Genomic DNA, 21,318 nt, shown 5'->3' on the forward strand with positions numbered 1-21,318 from the left:
AACAGTCAAGTTAATTATCATTTTCTATCATACAAGTAATAAAAAAAATTGCATTTGTTTTTTCTGTAGTGAAGGTTGAGAGAAGCTCCATACTTCTTGTCTGGATCATTGATAGTTGTTTGCTTAGCACAGGTGAAAACTACAATTAGGTTTTCTCATTGCTTAGCTACAGGTAGTCGAAACCAAATCGAAAATGAATGAAAGACAAATTTAGGTTTCGGGTCAATATAAGCTGCCTCAGGCTGTGCATCTGTCAATTTCACATTGAGAGAGATGCAAAGAAAGGTATTTTTTTGATGTTTCAGCATCTTAAAAACATCTTATAAAGGATTCAACAAGGTATAGAAAGAAAGCATTTCTAAAGGGAAACATGTTGGGATAAGAGGTTGCTCTCTGGCATTTGAGCGCCTGAAACTCAGGGGACAAGTAGTATATTTTTTTTATTACAGAAATGATTATGGATTCCTAACATTGCCTTCCATGATATATGATGGTTTTAACACACACAAAAAAATGAAAACATAACACCATTCATTATACTGTAAAAGGTGGAAGAGAAGCAGTCCCAGGGGTGTAGTTTTCCTTTGTGGCTGGAGTGGGAATGCATCAGCCATAACCCTGTAGTGTAAGTTAAAGTCATTAGATGCACTTTGCACCCACAAGCACTCCCTTACATCTATGGAATGGGGCACTAATAAGGCATGTGCAAGTGGGTCTTCACTTTTTGCCCTTTACCCGTGCATTAATTTGCACCTAAATTAATTATTGTGCTTTATTGCAGTTTATTAGTAGCGGACCTAGTATACTAAGTGGACCTTGTCCACACCTAAACACCAGAGTTAACTACCACTATACTACATATAAAATTAACGACTTACTTGTTACAAAGATTCCAGTTCTTATCAAGGCAGACAAAGAATCCATATCCCTAGCTGTATCTTTTATGCTCTATGGCTTATAACCGGTTAAAATATTGTCCCACTACTGTCAAACAGGGCCGGAACTAGGGGTAGGCAGAAAAGGCAGCTGCCTAGGGCGCAAAGATTGTGGGGCGCCAGGCAGGAGCCTCTCCTGCCTACCCCTAGTGTTACTCTGTCATTGCCTCCGCCGCTTGTCATTAGCGGTGGAGGCAATGACCGATCGAATCGCGGGGAGGTGGGCGGGGTTGGCCGACCGGGTTGCCTAGGGCGCCCGGTCGGTTTGGCCCGCCCCTGCTGTCAAATGTACATTATGTAAATAGACTTCAGCATATATTTAAGATTTTTTTAAAGGCAGTGTTACCTGCAGTGTTTCATAATTGTTAAGTGTGGCATTTTTAAGTAGCCCAAAGAGACAGTGCTAAGGGTAATGGCACATAAAGCATTTTTGGCATCAGCATAATTTCTAGCTAGAGCGCAACAAAACACTGTAAAATACCTTTGCATTAACAACTAGAAAGGGAAGTTTGAGAACAAACTTCATGTTGGGTTGAAAAACGTTGTCACTGATGGTTTTCACTGAATGAAATCTGATCTGTTGTTGGCTCTGCCCACTTTTTCTAACCTTGGATGACAGTTATATAGTAAAAACCACTGTGCAAAGTTTGGGGATCCTGGTTTTAATAGTGTCTGAACGAGTCAATGAGTGACATCTGGTGGCTCCGCCCACTTTTTTTCAAACCTGGAACTGCAGTTACCCAGTGACTAACTCTGCAAAGTTTAGGGACACTAGGATTAATAGTTAAAGAACGGCAGCAGTTTAAATTTAAACCAATAAAAGTCAATAGGTAAATAGTGATTGGTGGTTGGTGGCTCCGCCCACTTTCTCTAACCTTGAGTCGAAGTCACCCAGTGACAAACAGTGGGCACCCTGGCATAAATAGTGTGAGAATTACAGCATCTTACATTTCAACCAATAAAATTCAATGTATGAAATCTGATTGGATGAAATTTAATGGGTGGAAATCGTTTGGCTGTTGGTGGCTCAGATTTGCAAAGTTTGGGGACCTTAGTATTAATATTTAAAGAATGGCAGCAATTTAAATTTAAACATATGAAGTCTATAGGTGAAATCTGATTGGCTGTTGTTGGCCCTGCCCACTTTTCTAAACTTGAACATAGTCACCCAGTGACAAACAAAGTTTGGGGACCCTGACATCAAACCAATAAGATTCAATAGGTGAAATATGATTGGCTGTTGTTGGCTCCACCCACTTTTTCAAAACTAAAACTACAGTCCCCTAGTGACCAACTGTGAAAAGTTTGGGGACCCTGGGGTTAATACTGTGAGAATGGCAGCAGTTAAAATTTCCCCACTGAAAACAATGAAAGAAATGTGATTGGCTCTTGACAGCCCTGCCCACTTTTTCTAACCTTGAGTATGTAGTCACCCAGCGACTGACTGTGCAAAGTTTGGGCACTCTGGCATCAAACAAATAAAATTCTATAGGTGATATCTGATTGGCTGTTGATGGCTCCACCCACTTTTTTTCACCTTGAATCACAGTTACCTGGTGCCTAACTCTGCAAAGTTTGGGGACCCTGGTGTTATTACTGTGAGAATGGCAGCAGGCTGGATTTCTGCCAAGTCAATAGGTAAAATCTGATTGGCTGTTCACAGCTCCGCCAACTTTTGGGCATCCAACAATCATCATATTTTCATTCAGGCTGACCCCATGACTATGTGATTCAAGTTTGGGGAGTGTAGCCTCAAAGCTGTAAGATTGGCAGCAGTTTCAATTTCCTCATAAAAGTCAATGGGTGAAATTTGATTGGCTGTTGTTGGCCCCTCCCACTTTGGGGTTATCCAACAAATATCGCTGTTTCATTCGGGGTGACCCCATGATTATGTTATTCAAGTTTGGGGGATGTAGCTTCAAAGCTGTAAGTGTGGCAGCAGTTTGAAAATCTTCCCTGTCAAAGTCAATGGGAAAATTGGGGTGTTCAGAGCGGCGCCACAAAAAGAAGGGGGGGGGGGGCAGGATCACTTAGAAAAGCACAAGCAACCTGCTTGTAGGGCGAAGAAGTGTGGAGAGTTTGGGTGTTGTACCCCTAAAACTGTAGGAGGAGTAGCGTTTAGAAAATGGGGGGTGCTAAGACGACGAAGAAGAAAAAGCGGAAGAATAAGCTGAAGAACAGTAGGTTGGCTTTTTCAACACAACATTATGATACGGTTTCATGACAGCCCCTATAACTAAAGATCTGACCGTACCATTTTGGTGGACGGGGGGGGGGGTTGGATTATACCATTTTATTAGAGGGGGGGGGGTCGGACCGTACCATTTTTTGGAGAGGGGGGGGGGTCGGACCATACCAATTTTTTGTACGGGGGGGTTGGACCGTACCATTTTTTTGGGGGGGGGGGTCGGAATGTACCGTTTTATTGGAGGGGGGGTTGGACTGTACCATTTTATTGGAGGGGGGGGTCGGACCGTACCATTTTTTTGGAGGGGGGGGGGGTCGGACCATACCAATTTTTTTGTAGGGGGGTTGGATCGTACCATTTTTTGGGGGGGGGGGTCGGAATGTACCATTTTATTGAATGGGAGGGTGGGACCGTACCATTTTTTGGATGGGGGGTCAGACCGTACTATTTTGTTGGAGGGAAGGTTGCACCGAACCATTTTTTTATATACTAAAAACCACTGTGCAAAGTTTGGAGACCCGGTTTTTAATAGTGTCTGAATGGCATCCAACAATCATCATATTTTCATTCAGGCTGACCCCATGACTATGTGATTCAAGTTTGGGGAGTGTAGCCTCAAAGCTGTAAGATTGGCAGCACTTTCAATTTCCCCACTAAAAGTCAATGAGTGACATCTGATTGGCTGTTATTGGCCCCTCCCGCTTTGGGGGTCATCCAACAAATGTCGCTGTTTCATTCGGGGTGACCCCATTATTATGTTATTCAAGTGCTTCAAAGCTGTAAGAGTGGCAGCAGTTTAAAAATCTTCCCTGTCAAAGTCAATGGGAAAATTGGGGTGTTCGGAGCGACGCCACAAAAAGACTGGGGGCGGGATCACTTAGAAAAGCACAAGCAACCTGCTCCGCTATTGGGCAAAGAAGTGTGGAGAGTTTGAGTGTTGTACCCCTAAAACTGTAGGAGTAGTAGCGTTTAGAAAATGGGGGGCGCTAAGAATAATAATAAGAAGAAGCCGAAGAATAAGCCAAAGTCGAAGTACAGTAGGCTGGGTTTTTTAACCCAACATAATAATGGTAATCATGCTGATTATATTGAATTTTAACAGATTTTATTGCAATTTTAGTTTGATTATTTGTGCCCCATGATGTTTTTATTTTGGGGCTTCTACAGGCCACATTGTTTTCTGGCCTGTAGAAGCCCCAAAATGAAAACAACATTTAGGGGTTGATTCACTAAAGTGCGCTAAAATGAGCGCTATTTATAGCATGCGTTAAAAATTTTATCACTTCTTATTTTTTGCAACAACGCACGATTCACTAAAAGGACACGCGTCATAATTTAGACGCGATGTTCTTTGGGTTATTTAACTCACGATGAGCATTTTTATTTCGTTAATTCCCACCACGTGCGTTATTTCCCGCTGCGCGCAATATATTTTTCCGCATGCCCTATTAGCGCATGATTTAATGCACATAACCATTACTTTTGAAAAACTTCTTTTCTGAAAAATACCATTTACCTGAAAACTGGAGGCTGCATCACTCTAGGGCCAACACATACTTGAAAAATCACACTGCAAAGTCCATGTTGTGTTGCCAAAAGCTCACCACAATCTTTCTTTAAGTACCACCTGCCCCAAGTAGGTGTTAATATTCGCACAGACTAATGCGATATTTAGCGAGTTTAATGATTCATATGTGTTTGTGAATCATGCGTTAGTATTATATCTATGCGAGAATTAACGCAATGCGAGGTAAATAACGCATGCAATATGCGTTTTAACGCATGTGAAATGACTTTGATGAATCGGTACTTATTTATTGCATGCTTTTTAACGCAAAAAAGCATGCAATAAGCGTTATTGCACTTTAGTGAATCAACCCCTTAGAGTCCTATATTTTTTTTCAAAGTGGAAACTCAGATGTAAAGCAGATTTGAAAAAATATGTTTTCTGTGGAAAGCTAAAAATCATCCCCGCTTAGAACACCTATTAAGTGAAAGTCTTTATTTCTGGCATAATATCCAAAAACAGCGGAAGTATAAAAGGTGATTGATAGGAGAACCACCCCTTAAACTGCATATTGTTGTTCATGCCAATTGTAAACCCCTCCCATATAGATTGTAAGCTCTACGGGGCAGGGACCTCCATCCTCTTGTGTCCTCGACTCTTAACTTATTGCTGCTGTATTTATCTGTATTTATTATTATACTTTGTATTTATCTATTATCTTATTAACACCCTGTTTGTATTAATGTATTCTACTGTACAGCGCTGCGTACATAAGTAGCGCTTTATAAATAAAGATATACATACATACATTGTAAACTGGAATTATATTTCCTTTAAGAAACTGCAATCAACATTGGTTTCTCCTGCCGACTACTTTCTGATGATATGGAAATTTTGGATGAAGAACAGATAAGGTAACTTTTTATGCAAGCCATAATACATTTGTAAGAGCGATGGGTCTCTGGGAAGTTTTATGTTATATATATATATATACACAAAGGATGGCACACCGCTACATAACATACCTCGGGTGCTCGGTAAAGGGTTCCAATAGTATAAAAAAGACCAGCAACTCCGGGATTTCTTGTGAAAAATCAAAACATATATTCAAAGTAGCATAAACAGCCAGTTTATGCTACCAGCTGTTTATGCTACTCTGAATATATGTTTTGATTTTTCACAAGAAATCCCAGAGTTGCTGGTCTTTTTTATACTATATATATATATATATATATATATACACACACGAGAGGCTGGTGGCTGGTACAATTGTCATGCACTTAGTTTGGTCCATTGCCAGGGATTTTAGAGCTTGAAGTATTACTGTTATGTTAATATTCTTGTTAACACTTATTATTATGTACCTTTTATTTTTATTTATATTTCTGATTATGTTTTGTTAATGCTTATGTCATGTAATAAAGTTGTAGCCAATATAAATTCCAACGAAGGACAAGCTGTAATTGGTTTATTATTTCTACACCAGTAGTCTGGGGCAAAGAAGGGCAGGTATTTGGCCCTGCCCAAGTCATTAAAAACAGTTCATTAGGTCTATTAAATTTGGACTTTTAATTGTGGATTTTGCAATTTTAAGATTGATGGTGGTATAATTTGTTTTTGGCACAATTTTTTTTCAAAACTGTGTGCTGGAACAAAGAGCACAAAACAATTTTTTTTCCCTGCTATGTTCACAAAACATATGCAAATAAACGTTGATATTTTTTTATTAATGATATTTTACAATAAATTGCTGTGTCGAATTCCTTTGAGTTTTAGTTTCAGCTTCTCCTGCTGCATGTTGCGATGCTGCCATAGTGATACATTTAAATAATATTTGATGATTTTTTAAATTCCTCTTCAGTAAAATTTGTGAGAGATCCAATTGTTTCCCTCTGTCTCTTTTTATACTATCAATGTCTTGGTGCGGTTTCTCCCATTTTTTCCTTCTCTGCTATTTATCGTAAATTTTCATTTTGATCTGGCAACAGTAAAACATGATCAATACAATTTACAAACCTACAAAATGAAATCTGTATGCTGATTTTTTATATTCTAGTGATATTCTAGATGAATATTGGGAACATAACAACAATGTCTCGGGCAGTGGCCAAGATCTTGTCGGTAGCAATAGCTTCAAGAAGCACAGAGCAAGCTTGCAAGGGAGGAAGATGGCACTTGTGGTTAGTGGAGACTTTCTGGTAAGTTTCTCATTTGTTTTTAAAAGTTACTTTTAAATCCTTTTATTAGTGCAGAAAGAAAGGGGGTCATTTATAAAGTTTGCGCAGAGAAAATGTTTTCGCAAATAGTTGTTTTGTGTATGTTTTCCCCTAGTTGGTTAAATTTTGCACTGTTGTGCCTTTCTTTCCTTTTTTGTGAATCGCAGTGAAATGTGAATTGCGCACTAAATTTGCAGATGAGATTGCGGTTGGGCATGCAGGCCCTCTTTGCATGTTTATTGTGTGCAACTATAGTGCCAATTTTCACTTTTGCAGCATTTTTTCTGCCATCAAATTTGTGGCGTAATTAGGACGCAGAGTGTGCACAGAAATATTCACAAATGGAGAACATACCTTATATTATCAAAGTTTTTGCACTGTGAATAAAAAAAACTCACAATTATGTGTTCACAGTCTTGTCAAGCTTTATAAATATAACACTGGCAGGGCAAATAGGTTTACTGTGTGAATAATTCTGCGCTGCGCACATTTTATAAATGACGCCCTTAGTGTTTGATCTAAAAGGGCCAGTAACATCAAAAAGTTTGTATCTGTTGATGGCACAAATATTGTTTATTGGTCACAAATATCTTATTTTTTCTGAGAGAGGTTTGTCTGTTTATCTTCCTGAGTAAGAAATCCTTTTTAAACCCATGGGTACACAGTAGCTTATTTCTATAAATTATATTAGTATTTCTGAAGCATACACGCAGTTTTTGCTAGTGTGGGAGAACAGTACATTATATTAAAATGTATTATAATTTGGATTTCCAGACTTTCTAAATATTATTAAAACATTAAATAAACCCAATAGGACTGGGTCAGCGTTACAACAATGTTGTAGTGGAGTTAAACGTTTCTGTCATAGATGAAGCCTTAAGAATAGGCAAACTATTTGAATTCTGTAGACTTACTACTTCATAAACAGGGCCCTAAATGTTTATTCCTTAAATGCATTTTAAAATATGCTAACTCTGATTTTCTCTATACAGGACAGAATTTTAGGTACAAAAATCCAAAAGCAAGGCAAGCTCTTACTTCTGCGGAAATGTTTCAACTGGAAGAGAAATCAAAACAAACAAGAGGACAGCCTTAAGGAATGGGCCTTTGTAGACTTGGCATCCCAGTGCCAGACAGTTATCTGTTGCAGAGTGACTCCAAAGCAGAAATCTATGGTAGTTCAACTTGTGAAAAAACACAAAAGAGCTACAACTTTGGCTATTGGAGATGGGGCGAATGATGTCAATATGATCAAAAGTAAGAGCTGAAATAAGAATATGGTGTAAAAGGAAATACTTATTTGTAAAACAAAGTTTGTGCGCTGAATTTATGGTCTTTTAGCATATGAAACTGTTAAACTGGGTTAGCTGGAAGTAATTGACTTTTTGGCTGGATAGAAAAGATTCTTAGTGTATAATACTGCATGCTACTAATAGAACGTAAATCTGAAATTAAGAAGGATTTACATTTTTGATCATAGAGGTGAGATCTGTAGAACTAAGATTATTCTTGTTTCAGAAGGCAAGATTGAGCAGGCAGTCTGAAGACCAACAGAGCTAAGAACATGTGTATGAGGCACATACTTATTTCTTGCCAGGGGGTTACATGGAATGTAAGTGCGCTACACAACTCCTGTATGATATCACACTGAGCCACATGACTGGTAGCCAGTTCAGAGGTTGCATTGCAAGTTGTTGCACAGTTGGAGCACCTGCTTTAACCAAAGGGAGTAGTTTGAAGTCTTAGAATTACTGTTGGCTTCATTTTAACTGAGTTACAGGACTACCATTTTCCTTAAGTGGATAAGTAAATGCACAAAATATAGTCCAATATTTAGTATGCAGTTATGAGGTGATTTTTCATACTTTGCCTCCCCACTTCACTAATTAGCCATTTTCCATTTAAACACCTATGAATTTCCTACAACAAACTGAACAGAGGTATTATACATGGAGTTTGCTCTGTATTTTACAGTAACTCACTGTATTGTAATGGGCCAGATTCAACAACATAAGTAAATGTTATTTTTTCTCATTTATTTTTCTCATTCAATTTGATGAGAAAAGCTTATCTCCTAATTACATTCCAGATGTTCTGATAGAACCAGATTCAATTCAATGAGAAAAAATTATATTATATTATGTGATAAACCATAAAATAGCAATTTGAATTGAATCTGGCCCAATGTGTAGTGGGGTTGCTATACATTACACTGGCACCACATTTATCCTGCCATGTGTTCAGGTGTATTATAAATAGAATTTGCTCCCCCCAAAATCAAAAGTCACCCTTCACTTATGGTGGGATTAACACATACTGATTACACAGGGTAGCCCTTAATAACTGAAACACTATCTTCTTTACACTTATTCTATGGAATGTTTGCCATTGCTGAGGGATAGATTGTCTGTAATAACTTGTTTACTTGCCCTCTTTCATCAACATAACCTTAGTACTTTGCCTCATCTAATCCTATAGAACAGATTTTCATTTTGAACATAAAAATGTTGGATACAGGCACACCATCCTGATCATTCTTCTCATCCTTACCAGTTTGTCTGCAGTGTCAGTATTGGTGATGAGCGAATCTGTCATGTTTCAAAAGATTTGTAAAATGGCGAAAAATTTGCAAAATGTCGTGCTTAAAAAAAAAAAAAAAAATGTTTTTACAATTCTTTTTTGCCATGCCCAACAATTTTTTGTCACGGGGCGAATTTTTCCGTGGCAAATTTTGTCCCCAGTTGTGTGAAACAATCTGCCAATGGCGGGACGCTGAAATTCGCCGCAAATCCATGCCTGTCGAATTATTTCACCCATCACTAGTCAGTATCAGTCGCTGTATCACTAGTAAGAACTGGCAATGATGACATCTACTGGTGGACACTTAGCATTATCATCAAAAGGTTGTGGTTTATTTTAAACCCCTCTCAAAATAATATTAAAAAAAATAAGTGCAACATAACCATTAGTTCCATTTTCATGTATCCATTTCTTCCAAAGCTTCCTTGAGTGTGGAAATTCCTCCCTAGCATAGCTTGCACGAAGAACCAAACCCCTAGGGTAGACTAAAACAGCTTACCCCTACTAGACAGCTTACCCCTACCTCTAACCCTGCTATGTATACGATTAACCCCTCTACTGTTCTCTTGGTACTTTGGTTTGGTTTACAGAATCTACTTTCATCAGGGTAACCAACAATATCTAAATATAACAAATCATTTACTAACTGAACAATTAACCCAAAGGAAATGTTCTTTATTAGACATATAACTGTACAAATAGATCTATTTAAAGGTGTCATGTTGTTTTGGTGCAATGATAAGACAGTCCATTTACATCTTTACATACACATCACATACTGTATCTTCATTAAAAAAAAAAGTACATAAAAGAATTTAGCAGTTAAAAGCCGACACATTCTTTAAAAGTCAGTGGGAGGTATACTTTTAAAATTCAAGCTATTTTAGAATTAAAATTTTGCAGACTCATTCAAAATAAGGCGTAGAATATATTTTAGTGGGATTGAGGTTTTTGTTTTTTTTTACATGATTTATGCAATCAGGTTTTCAAGATTCACATTTTATAAAGAAACAAGAAGTTTCTGGATAATTGTATTTCAATTAAAGCTACAGCATATGCAAAAGAGGAATCAAAGAGAAGTTAGAAAGATTATAGTAGAGTGCAGGGTGAAAACCAGATTGCTTTCAAGATTTGCTGGGAGGGTGCATCTTGGACTTTCAGCATAGTTACATAGTTAAGTTGGGATGAAAAAAGACTGAAGTTCACTAAGTTCAACCCCTCCAACCAAACCCCAGTGCCCATATATACACACACACCCATGACACAGGAGCTACCATAAGTCAAGAATATTCTTCTATATTTTATCAACAGTTATATTTACCTACAACTGAATTTGAAGAAATAAGTCCATTCTGTAAACCTCCACAATTAAAATGGTTTTTATCTGTTGCTTTTAATAACTTCTATGACCAACATTACCTGTGTTTTTCCTCCTTTAGCTGCTGATATCGGAGTTGGTATAAGTGGACTGGAAGGAACCCAGGCTGTGCAATCAAGTGATTTCTCTATAGCTCAGTTTTGTTTCTTGCAACGGCTCCTCTTTATCCATGGAAGGTGGTCTTATTTGCGGATCACCAAGTTCTTCAAATATTTCTTCTACAAGACTTTCGCAAATGTCCTTGGCCACGTCTGGTTTGGTTTCTTTAATGGATTCACTGCCCTTGTAATTAGCCCTTTTGTTATTCAGTGTGTTTAAATACAAGCATGGGGCCTGTTATCCAAAATGATGAGGACCTGTGGTTTTCCAGATAAGGGGTCTTTCTGTAATAAGGCTACTAAAAAATAATTAAAATTTTAGATAGACACAGAAGGATTGCTTTGCCTCCAGTAAGGATATACGGTAGTTAGGATCAAGTAAAATGTACTTGAGATACAAATTTGAATTATTAGCTTTAAATGGCATCTATGGGAGATCGCATTCCCATAATTCAAAACTGTCTATAAACTGGGTTTCAGGATAACAGATCCCAAACCTTTTATGCATATCCACTTTAACTATTACACAACCTTTTTTATCCATTGTTTTTACTTTTATATTTAACTAGACACAAGCTCTGCAATAACCTCTTTAATTCACAATTCCATGTCACCAGCAGATCTTGTAACTAATAGCGGTTTTCTGCTGCAGTCTATAGAATCACTCTTGGTAAAACAAGGCAAAAGTGTCACTGCAAGTTACAATTAAAGCATTGTCAACAAAATGACAAGTAATTTTATTGTTCTATAATCTACCCACATTTAAAACATTAATAATGAGATTGAAAAGTAAGATATTAAGGGGCAGATTTATCAAAAAGTGAGTTTAGAGCTTAATACATAAAAACTCACCCAAGCTCTATTCACTCCTATGGGAGTTTTAGAAGCGTATTTATCAATGGGTGAGTTCTAACTTTCACTCATCGATAAATACGCTTCTAAAAATCCCAAAGGAATGAATAGAATGTGGGTGAGTTTTTATGTATTTAGCTCTAAACTCACATTTTGGTAAATCTGCCCCCAAATGTTGACAGCGCCATGAGTCATTTAATTCTTGTAAATGTGCTTGTAAATAAACATCTTTAATAGAACTTACACTAAGAAAACTTTTGGCAGATTTAGGTGCCACTTATCTTGTATACCTGCAAAGTGACCCTTTCAATTTTAAATTTAAATTTTTATTTAAAATGTATTTAGTGAGCACAAAAATAATTTTTTAGTCAGAAGTTGTATATTGTTAGCACAAAATTAATTAACAGAGTTTTACATCTTCTTTCATTATTTTGCAGACACTATATGATAGCTGGTACATTTCACTCTACGCTATTATGTTCACTTCCTTTCCAGTTCTCTCACTGGCTGTGCTTGAACAGGTGAGGAGACAGTATTTGTGAGAAAACAGAAAAATGTTTATATCATCTTTTATATATATACATGATAACAAAGTGTACAGTTTAGTAAGGTAGAGAATGGATTATTTAAAATGTTGGACAAATCATTTTTATGGTAAAATGTTAGAGTATCTCAACATGCAGGTGAGAATCTTGAGCAGCTGAGGTTAGGGGAGTGAGGGGGTGTTATGAGGAAACCCCCCATTAGTGATGTGGGGTGTCACCGTATCAAGATTCTTTCTTTTAAAAAAAACAGAAGTTCTGGTATTTTTTATGCATGTAATTCCCATAAATATAGGTTGTAGCATTATAGCTTAAAACTTCCACTATTTCCATTCCCTAGTTACCACTTTGTAACCTGAATTCTTGGTTAATTGCTGGCCTCTGTTCTGTATTGCTTCTTATGCAAGTCACCTTTAAAAAAAATCATTCATTCATTCATTTTCAATTAGATTAATTAATTAAAAGTAAATGTGTTGTGCCTAATTAACCTTCCAGGTCCCAACTCTGCAAGTTTGTTTTATATTTAGTTTTGCTGACTCTCCTACAATTGGGGTTAATCCAAATGTACAGTTTATTGCATTTACTATTTTTGGTCACAGGGTGGCAGTTGTTCCTTTCTTATTTTTCTTTGAACTTCATTTTTTGTACAATAAATATTGTGGTTATTGTTCTGCATAGATTGGGGGGGGGGCTATTGTTAGATAAAAGCTATTAAGGGAAGAGGAAGGGTTGGAGTAGCTGACATTTTGCTTGGCAAATGCTAGAGATATTAAGAGACAACAATATTGTTATTGGGTTCTTCTGGGTCAAGAAGAAGGTTCCAATGCCTCCAACAGAGGCTAGCTAGTTAGCATGTGACCCTTTTGAGAAACATCAGATTTTAATATGTGTTTGGGTTGCTGCATATACTCTACATTGCTGCTTTGCCCTAGAACAACATCTACATCACTCAGCCCCAAAGCTCTCAATAATTCAGTGCCTATTTGAAGACCAGTTCTGCATAGTTTACTGCATTGTTTGAGCACAAATTGGCAGTTGCCTTGTATTTTTTGCCACTGCCACTGCTCTGTATGAATACCATTATGCATGTATGTGCCACTAGAACCTTATCTGATGATCACAAATCCATTTTTTGCTATAGCTAGCAGTTGCTAAGGTGTTACATCCTCTTATGGCCCTAGCCACAAGAAGCTTAAAATCCTTGATCCATTTCACAGTTAGAGCATGAGGAACTGCACCTACTGTAGTATTGTTTTAATAGGGTTCTTATTTCTATATATTTATGGGGGTGTAAACAATTTGATGTGGTTCAGAGGTTTTAAAATTGTGCCCCTCAATCCTTGGACCCTTGGGCCACACTTCCTTCCCTAAGGTTGGAAAGATGGGGACAGAGGTAGCAGAAATTTCATGAAAAGTGGTGTCAATCAGAGAACAGAAAGGGAAGGGATTTACTGAAACCACACGCATCAGGGGTCCTCAACCTTTCTTAATCATGAGCCACATTAAAATGAAAGAATTGGAGACCAACACAAGCATCATAAAAGCTCAAGGAGGTACCAAATAAGGGCTACGATTGGCTATTAGGTACCCTCTATGCACACTTTTAGCTTACAGGAGGCTTTATTTGGTAGTATATTTTGTTTATCAGTGCCCCCTGATAGCAACATCCAAGGGGTTGGGGAGCAACATGTTGCTCAAGAGCCACTGGTTGGGGATCACTGCTCTACATTGTAACATTACAAAGAAACAATGTAATCTCACTGCTTCCTCATGTTACAAAGTTTTCTACTCCAATTCATAGTAATATAGTAACATAAGTTGAAAAGCAGCACATTTCCATAAAGTTCAACCTTTTATGTTTATACAAAACCTGCCTAACTGCTAGTTGATCCAGAGGAAGATAAAAAAAATGCTTCGGTAGCTTCTCCAATTTGCCTCAGAGGGGAAAATATTCCTTCCTGACTCCAAGCTGGAAATCAGACCAGTCTCTGCATCAGCTTTGCCCACTAGCTAAAAAGGCATCCAGCTGTCTAATATATTTGCCAGTATAACTGATTCAGGGAGAGAATGTCACAACTCTACAGCTCTCACTATTAAAAAATATTTCCAAATATTAATATAGAAAATCCTTTCTTCTCATTGAAGTGGGTGCTCTTGTGTCTGCTGGAAGCTCATACTGTTTATAATGCCATTCTCCAGAACATAGTTTTGAATGTGATCCCTAAAAGGAATTGTTCACCTTAAAGGTAACTTTTAGTATGATGTAGAGAGCCATTTTCTGAGACAATTTGCAATTGGTTTTTAATTATTTAAATTTTTGTTTAGCTGCTCCCCAGTTTGCAGTTTCAGCAGCCATCTGGTTGCCAGGATCCAAATTAGGAGTGGTTTAAATGAGTCACTTGTATATAAATAGGAGAGGACTTGATTAGAAAAATATAGTAACAAATAGTTAGTATAAATAGTAACAATAACAATAAAACTGTAGCCTCGCAAAGCAATTGCTTTTTGGCTGATGACCCCCTTTTGAAAGTGGGAAAGAGTTGGTAAAAGAATGCAAATAAAACAAGTACTAGGAAAAATAAATAATGAAGACTGATTTAAAACTTGCTTAGAATTGGCACTTCTATGGCATTTAAAAAGTTAACTTAAAAGTAAACCACACCATTACAGCCTACAAATAACTTGCCCACCACAGACATTAAATTTACTGGTTGATAATAGCCAGGCTGAGATTGTTATCCCTTTCTGAATATAGGAAATACATTAGCTTTCCTCTAATCCATACATACCATTATCAAATAAAAGTGAGTCTGAGAAAATCAGAAATAGAGACCTGGCTAAAACTGAACTAAGCTCTGTTGGTACCCATGAGTTAATGGCTTTGTGTCCTTTTAGGTACCTTTGTATTCATTTCTCTGGTATAATATTGACTGGAGTAGTGGTACTGTCAAGATATTACATTTGCCACAAGATAATTCATGTCATTGATTGTTGAAAACCCAACCATAAATTATGTGTAGCACTGTAAAAAAAGAGAGTGGGCTCTCTGGTTCTTTTCCAGTTACCACAAATGTAACTCTCTTTCTTAACCAGACCCTCACATTATCTAGAGCACAGACACCTCAGCATTTCATTGCACATTGGTCCAAGTAATGTCTGACTAGTGGTTCCATCAGTAAATGAGCAGTTACTAGGGTTACAGAATGCCAACACTGTAGCTTTTATGTTTCCAGATCATATATTAATCAATGTGGGATCATGAGTTGATGACTCCTTTTCTTTAGTATATGCAGTATGTGAGCGTTACGTTCCCCCCAGTAGGAGACCCAAGCCCCAGGGAAGGTGTCACCCCTAGGAAAGATATGGCTAAACAGAGAATGTTTTGCTGTTGTGATGTGGAAGCTGGAGTGCTCTGAAACGTTTACATTGGTCCACCTTACATATTGAAGCTCATGTTTCATAGGCAGTAGATATTTCCATGGTTTATGTTTTGTTTGTACATGATTAATGTTTTTACTTTGGTAGGTGATTTTAATACAAAGTTACCTACATGTTAGTTAAGTATTTGGGTATTTGTTTTGCTATTTGTACTTGCATAGAAAACTGGTTGAATGGTAGTGTAAAGAATGGACATGTGAAGGCAAAACTTCACCATTTTGTAAGGGATTACTTGCAAAGTTGACATACAACCGTTATTATGTGCTCAAGTGTAACTTCAGGAGATATTCTGAGAAACCACATTGGCTGTTAGCAAAGATAGTGCTCTCACTCCAAAATCAGAGTTTCCCAGTGGCTTTTGGCGACTGGAGCATCTTTACTGTCTTTATTACCATTATGACAATATCCAAAAGGGTTCATAGCCTTAGCTAATCCCAGTTTATCCATCTTAAGGCTGCATACTGCTAACATATTATGTTTAACCTGTGGTGGCTCTAGTTAAAGGATTAACACTCTTCTTTTCTATCCGGGTTGGCTGGTACCCCTGTAAATTCAAAATAGTTTAAGTGTGAGCACCATTGGCGTAACAATAGAGGGAGCAGACCACGGGGAAGGGGAGGCCTGGATCGTGGGTTAGCTTCCTCCATTGTTGCCTATAAAACTCCACTCTACATAATGTTGAGTGGGTTGAAATGAACAATGAGGTATCATCAAGGAATTATTATCCAGGTGAAGGGTGAAGACATGGACAAACTGAATGGATCAAATTTTGTCTTAGTCACTATGTAAAGCTGCAAGCTATGGAAAGTGACAGTAATACTGCAGTACATTGGGAAAAGGGAACTAAGGTTCACATGGTAACAAAAATACAGATGCACCCCAAAAAGGTGCAAAAAGTGTTTATTTGTGCCACAGAACCAGGAATTTTTCGGCCAACACACTAGTCCTTTATCAAGAAATAATAATATTATTTGCAATAACTTAAAGGACGTTTTTTGCTTTTTAGGATGTAACTGCTGAAATCAGCCTGCTGTCTCCTGAATTATACAGAGTGGGGCAATCTGGCTCCTTGTTCACCTACAAGACGTTTCTTGGTTCATTCTTAAAAGGAATAGCTACTTCCTTGTCTTCGTTCTTCATATCATTTGGTACATTCCAAGACACTGCTGGTCCAAGTGGAATATGTGACTACCAAGCATTTGCAGTTACAACTGCCACCACCGTGATACTGTCTGTCACTCTAGAGGTAGAAGAACATAAACATTATTATAATGTGACAAACATTAGTGCTTTGGACCACTTTTCCACTATAGATGTTCATAAGAAAAACACAGCCTGCAATTCATATTTGCATCACTGTGATAAATGTGCCAGGGTTCCTTTCAGAAGAACACGCACGTGTGCGTGTGCGTGTGTCTGTGCGTGTGTGTGTGTCTGTGCGTGTGTGTGTGTCTGTGCGTGTGTGTGTGTCTGTGCGTTTGTGTGTGCACACGCATGAAACAAACAAACTGTCTCCAGTTGTTCCTAGAAAACAAATTCAAGACAAATAACAGAATGATTGGTGCTGTGGTCCATCACAGCTTTAGTGTACCAGTGCTTAACACTTTTTTCCCATTGTTAAATATCCCTAATGGAAAACATATTTTTAGATATAGATATGTTATTATTTATTTGTTGAGATTCTTTACAGAAAGTGTTTGGTTTTCTTTTAAGCCGCTTAAATGGGAAATTTACTTTAACTATTTATTGAACTAAGATGCAGACAGTGCTATATAGTTATATATATAGACAGCGAGTTGGTGCACAATGATTATACCTGGGTGCAGGAGCAAATATAGTACAATAAAACAAAAAAGTGTCAGCACTCACAGGATTTAAATTATTTGAAAAAAAAGGTAAATTTTATTACAAAATATGAAAAAGGAACATTACAGACCTCAACGTTTCAGTCCCCCACAGGAACTTTCGCCAGGAGGCTGAGAAAAGACTGTCTTTTCTCTGCCTCCTGAAATTTCAAAATTAAATCTAAAAAAAATCTGTTTGCGGTTTTGAAAATTTCATTGCAGGATTCTGCTGGAGAAGCTCTATTAACTGATGTGTTTTGAAAAAAAAAACATGTTTTCCCATGACAGTATTCCTTTAAATTGTAATCCTTTATTAGAATTCCATTACAAATACACAAAACATACTGTAATATGTTTTTTATTCCCAAGCACTTTTTCAAAGGCTTAATAAATCAAACATTTCTTTCAATATACACCTATAAGACCCTTCATTACAACTCACCAGTGAAATCACAATAATGAATGTACACGCCTAAGGAAGATTATCTGGATATAATACAAACATTTCTCTAAAAAGTGAACATCATAAATCTCCCATTTGATCTCAGCACATAGTAATTTAGCATGCATATGGCCCCACAAGGACCTAGGGAAATTCTTTCTATCCCTTGTACAGACAATTTATGGATATTACTCCCATTTCACAACTTAATATATTTTGCTACTGGGGTCAACTCACTTCCCACTTTAATGCTATTAAGCTTTAAGTGGCCTAATGTGCAAACAACACTGCTTGCTACATACAATGTTGTACATGTTATGGGGCACAAATCATGCCCCAATTGCGATTCCACACTCCTGGAGGTAACAGTCATCATTAAATATAAAAATTGTTTTAAGGCTTAAATCTCATGGCATAATCATTTATAATGATAACTGATGGAAATCATATTGTATGGAGGCTTGTAGAATAATAGGCCAGATTCCACAGGAAAAAGTTATTTTGTGGTTTATCATAAACTTATGGGCGAAATTCAATATAAGGAGAAAAAACTTTACTCCTAATTTAGTTCTTGTTTTTCCTCAATAGACTTTAATAGAGTTTCATATGATAAACAGTGAAGTAAGGTTTTCTCACTGCATTGCATTTGGCCCAACATCTGCTATTCTTCATGTATAGCAATCATGCCAAGCCAATATATCTAGGCAATCGAGTAAATCTGTGGTGCCTCTAACAAAAGATACAAATCTTTTTACTAGGGGTTGTAATAACATGTATAAATTCTGAGAGGCCTTCATTTAGCAAACTCCACATTTTTTTTGGGGGGGGGGATGATTTCCTTTATGCAGATTTGGTAAATGCTAAAATACTGGGGGAAGCAATGGGTTGAATTCAATAATAGGATGAGTTGTGTATGCCATGTAATGTAGCAGGCAATTTAAAGTGGTTGTGAGATAAAGGTGTGGAAGTTGGGGAAAAAGTTGGACATTGATGCATATTAGTATGAGCAAGTTGTGGCTGACTTCTGCTTTAAACTTCTGCTTTAAATCAGCCTACAATCTTTCAAAAGAAAATCAGAGATGTTGACAGATATATTTTCTTTCTAATAGATCACCTTTGAGATCTCGTACTGGACTCGTCTGTCTGTCATTGCTGTTGTCATCAGTCCACTGCTGTATTTTCTCTCCTCATTTACTAGCCAAGCATTTCCCTTGTTTGTCTTCCTGCCAACAATGTTTCAATTTCCAGGTAAAGAATGAATCTATTGCATGGTTAATGAAATACAGGTGGCTATACAAGATTCATGTAGTCAGCCTCTTTAGCCTTATTACCTTGTATGTATAATGTATATATACATGTTGCACCCCTGGAAAGCATATGCACATATAATATATATATATATATATATATATATATATATATATATATATATATTCACCCTTGGGAAGCTATATGTACATATAATATATACATTTTGTGCCCCATTCAACACACAATTGTCTGGGATTTTAGTCCTTTGCCTCTTCCCTTGTGATCCAGTTATTTGATCAGCCATCCACTTCTGTGGCCAAATTGACCATACTATATCTACCTAGTCCTAAAGTTTTTTAAAAGGAAAATTATACCCCTGAACAATGTAGGTCTCTATAAAAATATATTGCATAAACAAGCTCATATGTAAAACCCTGCTTCATCTAAATAAACCATTTTAAAATACATATACTTTTTTAGTAGTATGTGCCATTGGGTAACCTTAAATATAAAAAAAAATGCCATTTAAAGAATTAAAGGGGTTATTCACCTTTAAATTACATTTTTGGTATGATGTAGAGAGTGATATTCCGAGACAGTTGGCAATTGGTCTTCTTTTTTTATTATTTGTGGTTTTTGAGTTATTTAGCTTCTTATTTAGCAGCTTTCCAGTTTGCAGTTTCAGCAATCTGGTTGCCAGGGCCCAAATTACCCTAGCAACCATGCACTGATTTATATAAAAGACTGGAATACAAATAAGCGATGGGCCTGAATAGAAAGATTAGTAATAAAAAGTAGCAATAACAATAAATGTGTAGCCTTACAGAGCATTCATTTTTTAGATGAGGTCAGTGACCCCTATTTGAAAGCTGGAAATATTTAGAAGAAAAAGGCAAATAATTCAAAAACTATAAAAAAGAAAAAATGAAGGCTAATTGAAATTAGAATTAGGCTCACTATAACATACTAAAAGTTAACTTAAAGGTGAACCACACAAACAAACCAAGGCACACATACCTGCTAGGCCACATCAGCCAATTAATGGACAGAGTTCTGCCTTTTGCTTCCACACTACTTCCTGTTACAGTTAGAGCTTTGTTATTCTGTGTGATCTCTGAGGGAGCACACAGCCCATCACTAAATGGTAGTTCAAGATATATTCCAGTTTGGCAAGATTCCTTAATAGATCACTTAACATAGCATAAAATCTGTTGGTTAAGTATTCATTTGGGGTATAGTTTTCCTTTAATTGGACAGACCCTTTTCCTAAAAGTTGTTGAGTTGAGATGTGGACTATTTACCCCTCCCAAAGAAGAGGACCATCCTCTCAATCATTTACCCCCCGACAGTAGATGGCCATCCAAGGGCACAACAAAATTCTGATTATCTATAAATTATACCAAAAAAAAAATGTATTAAACTGATGATATAGTCTCTTTCCAGACATCTCTTCCACATTTATATTGAACAGTAATTGCCCTGTTTAGCTGCTTATTTTTTATTTTATTGATTTGAGAGGTTTTATTGCATATGTAGTGGTTTTAAGGCATTTTAGTTCTGCTTATAAAATTGTTGTTGCTCACTAGTCATATTCATTGCACTGCATAACAACTTTTCTACGTTATTGATTTGAGCAATTTTGTCTGCAACAGAGTACCTGAGCATGTTCTTGTGCCAAAAATTTTCTGAAGCAGAAAAACATTATAATATTGGGAATAATTATATAATATCTAAAGATTTTGGATATGAAAATTAGTTTTGAAACAATGAACATATTTTTGGCAGAGGCTAGTTTTAGAAAGTGTCTTACAAGTGGCTTGCGCAGAACCCACCCAAGGTTTAAACAGGGGGAAGTGTGTGTGGAGAGAAGCCAGTTAGGCAAACTGAGCGTAGTACCTGAGGATGAGCAGAGAGCAAAGTCAACAGATCCAGGACAGAGGCAGGCAGAACAGGTTCAAAGTCAGGAGTCGGCCATAAGTCAGGATGAGCAGCAAATATTCTAGGTCAAAGAATAGGCAGGTGTCCGCTAGGATTTAGGATAAACCAC

At 37.1% G+C, this 21,318-nt stretch overlaps 1 protein-coding gene across 1 annotated transcript in view; it reads left to right on the forward strand.

Moving 5' to 3' along the window:
* Positions 1–21,318, forward strand: part of atp8b3 (ATPase, aminophospholipid transporter, class I, type 8B, member 3) — a 52,851-nt gene that overhangs the window by 22,083 nt on the left and 9,450 nt on the right. Inside the window, exons 19-25 of the mRNA XM_031904569.1 lie at positions 5,469–5,544; positions 6,687–6,828; positions 7,839–8,103; positions 10,866–11,089; positions 12,192–12,275; positions 16,741–16,980; positions 19,130–19,268. Coding sequence (XP_031760429.1) covers positions 5,469–5,544; positions 6,687–6,828; positions 7,839–8,103; positions 10,866–11,089; positions 12,192–12,275; positions 16,741–16,980; positions 19,130–19,268 — 1,170 coding nt within the window. The remainder of the gene's footprint in view (positions 1–5,468; positions 5,545–6,686; positions 6,829–7,838; positions 8,104–10,865; positions 11,090–12,191; positions 12,276–16,740; positions 16,981–19,129; positions 19,269–21,318) is intronic.

Source organism: Xenopus tropicalis, chromosome 1, assembly GCF_000004195.4.
Source record: "Xenopus tropicalis strain Nigerian chromosome 1, UCB_Xtro_10.0, whole genome shotgun sequence".
Taxonomy (NCBI): domain Eukaryota; kingdom Metazoa; phylum Chordata; class Amphibia; order Anura; family Pipidae; genus Xenopus; species Xenopus tropicalis.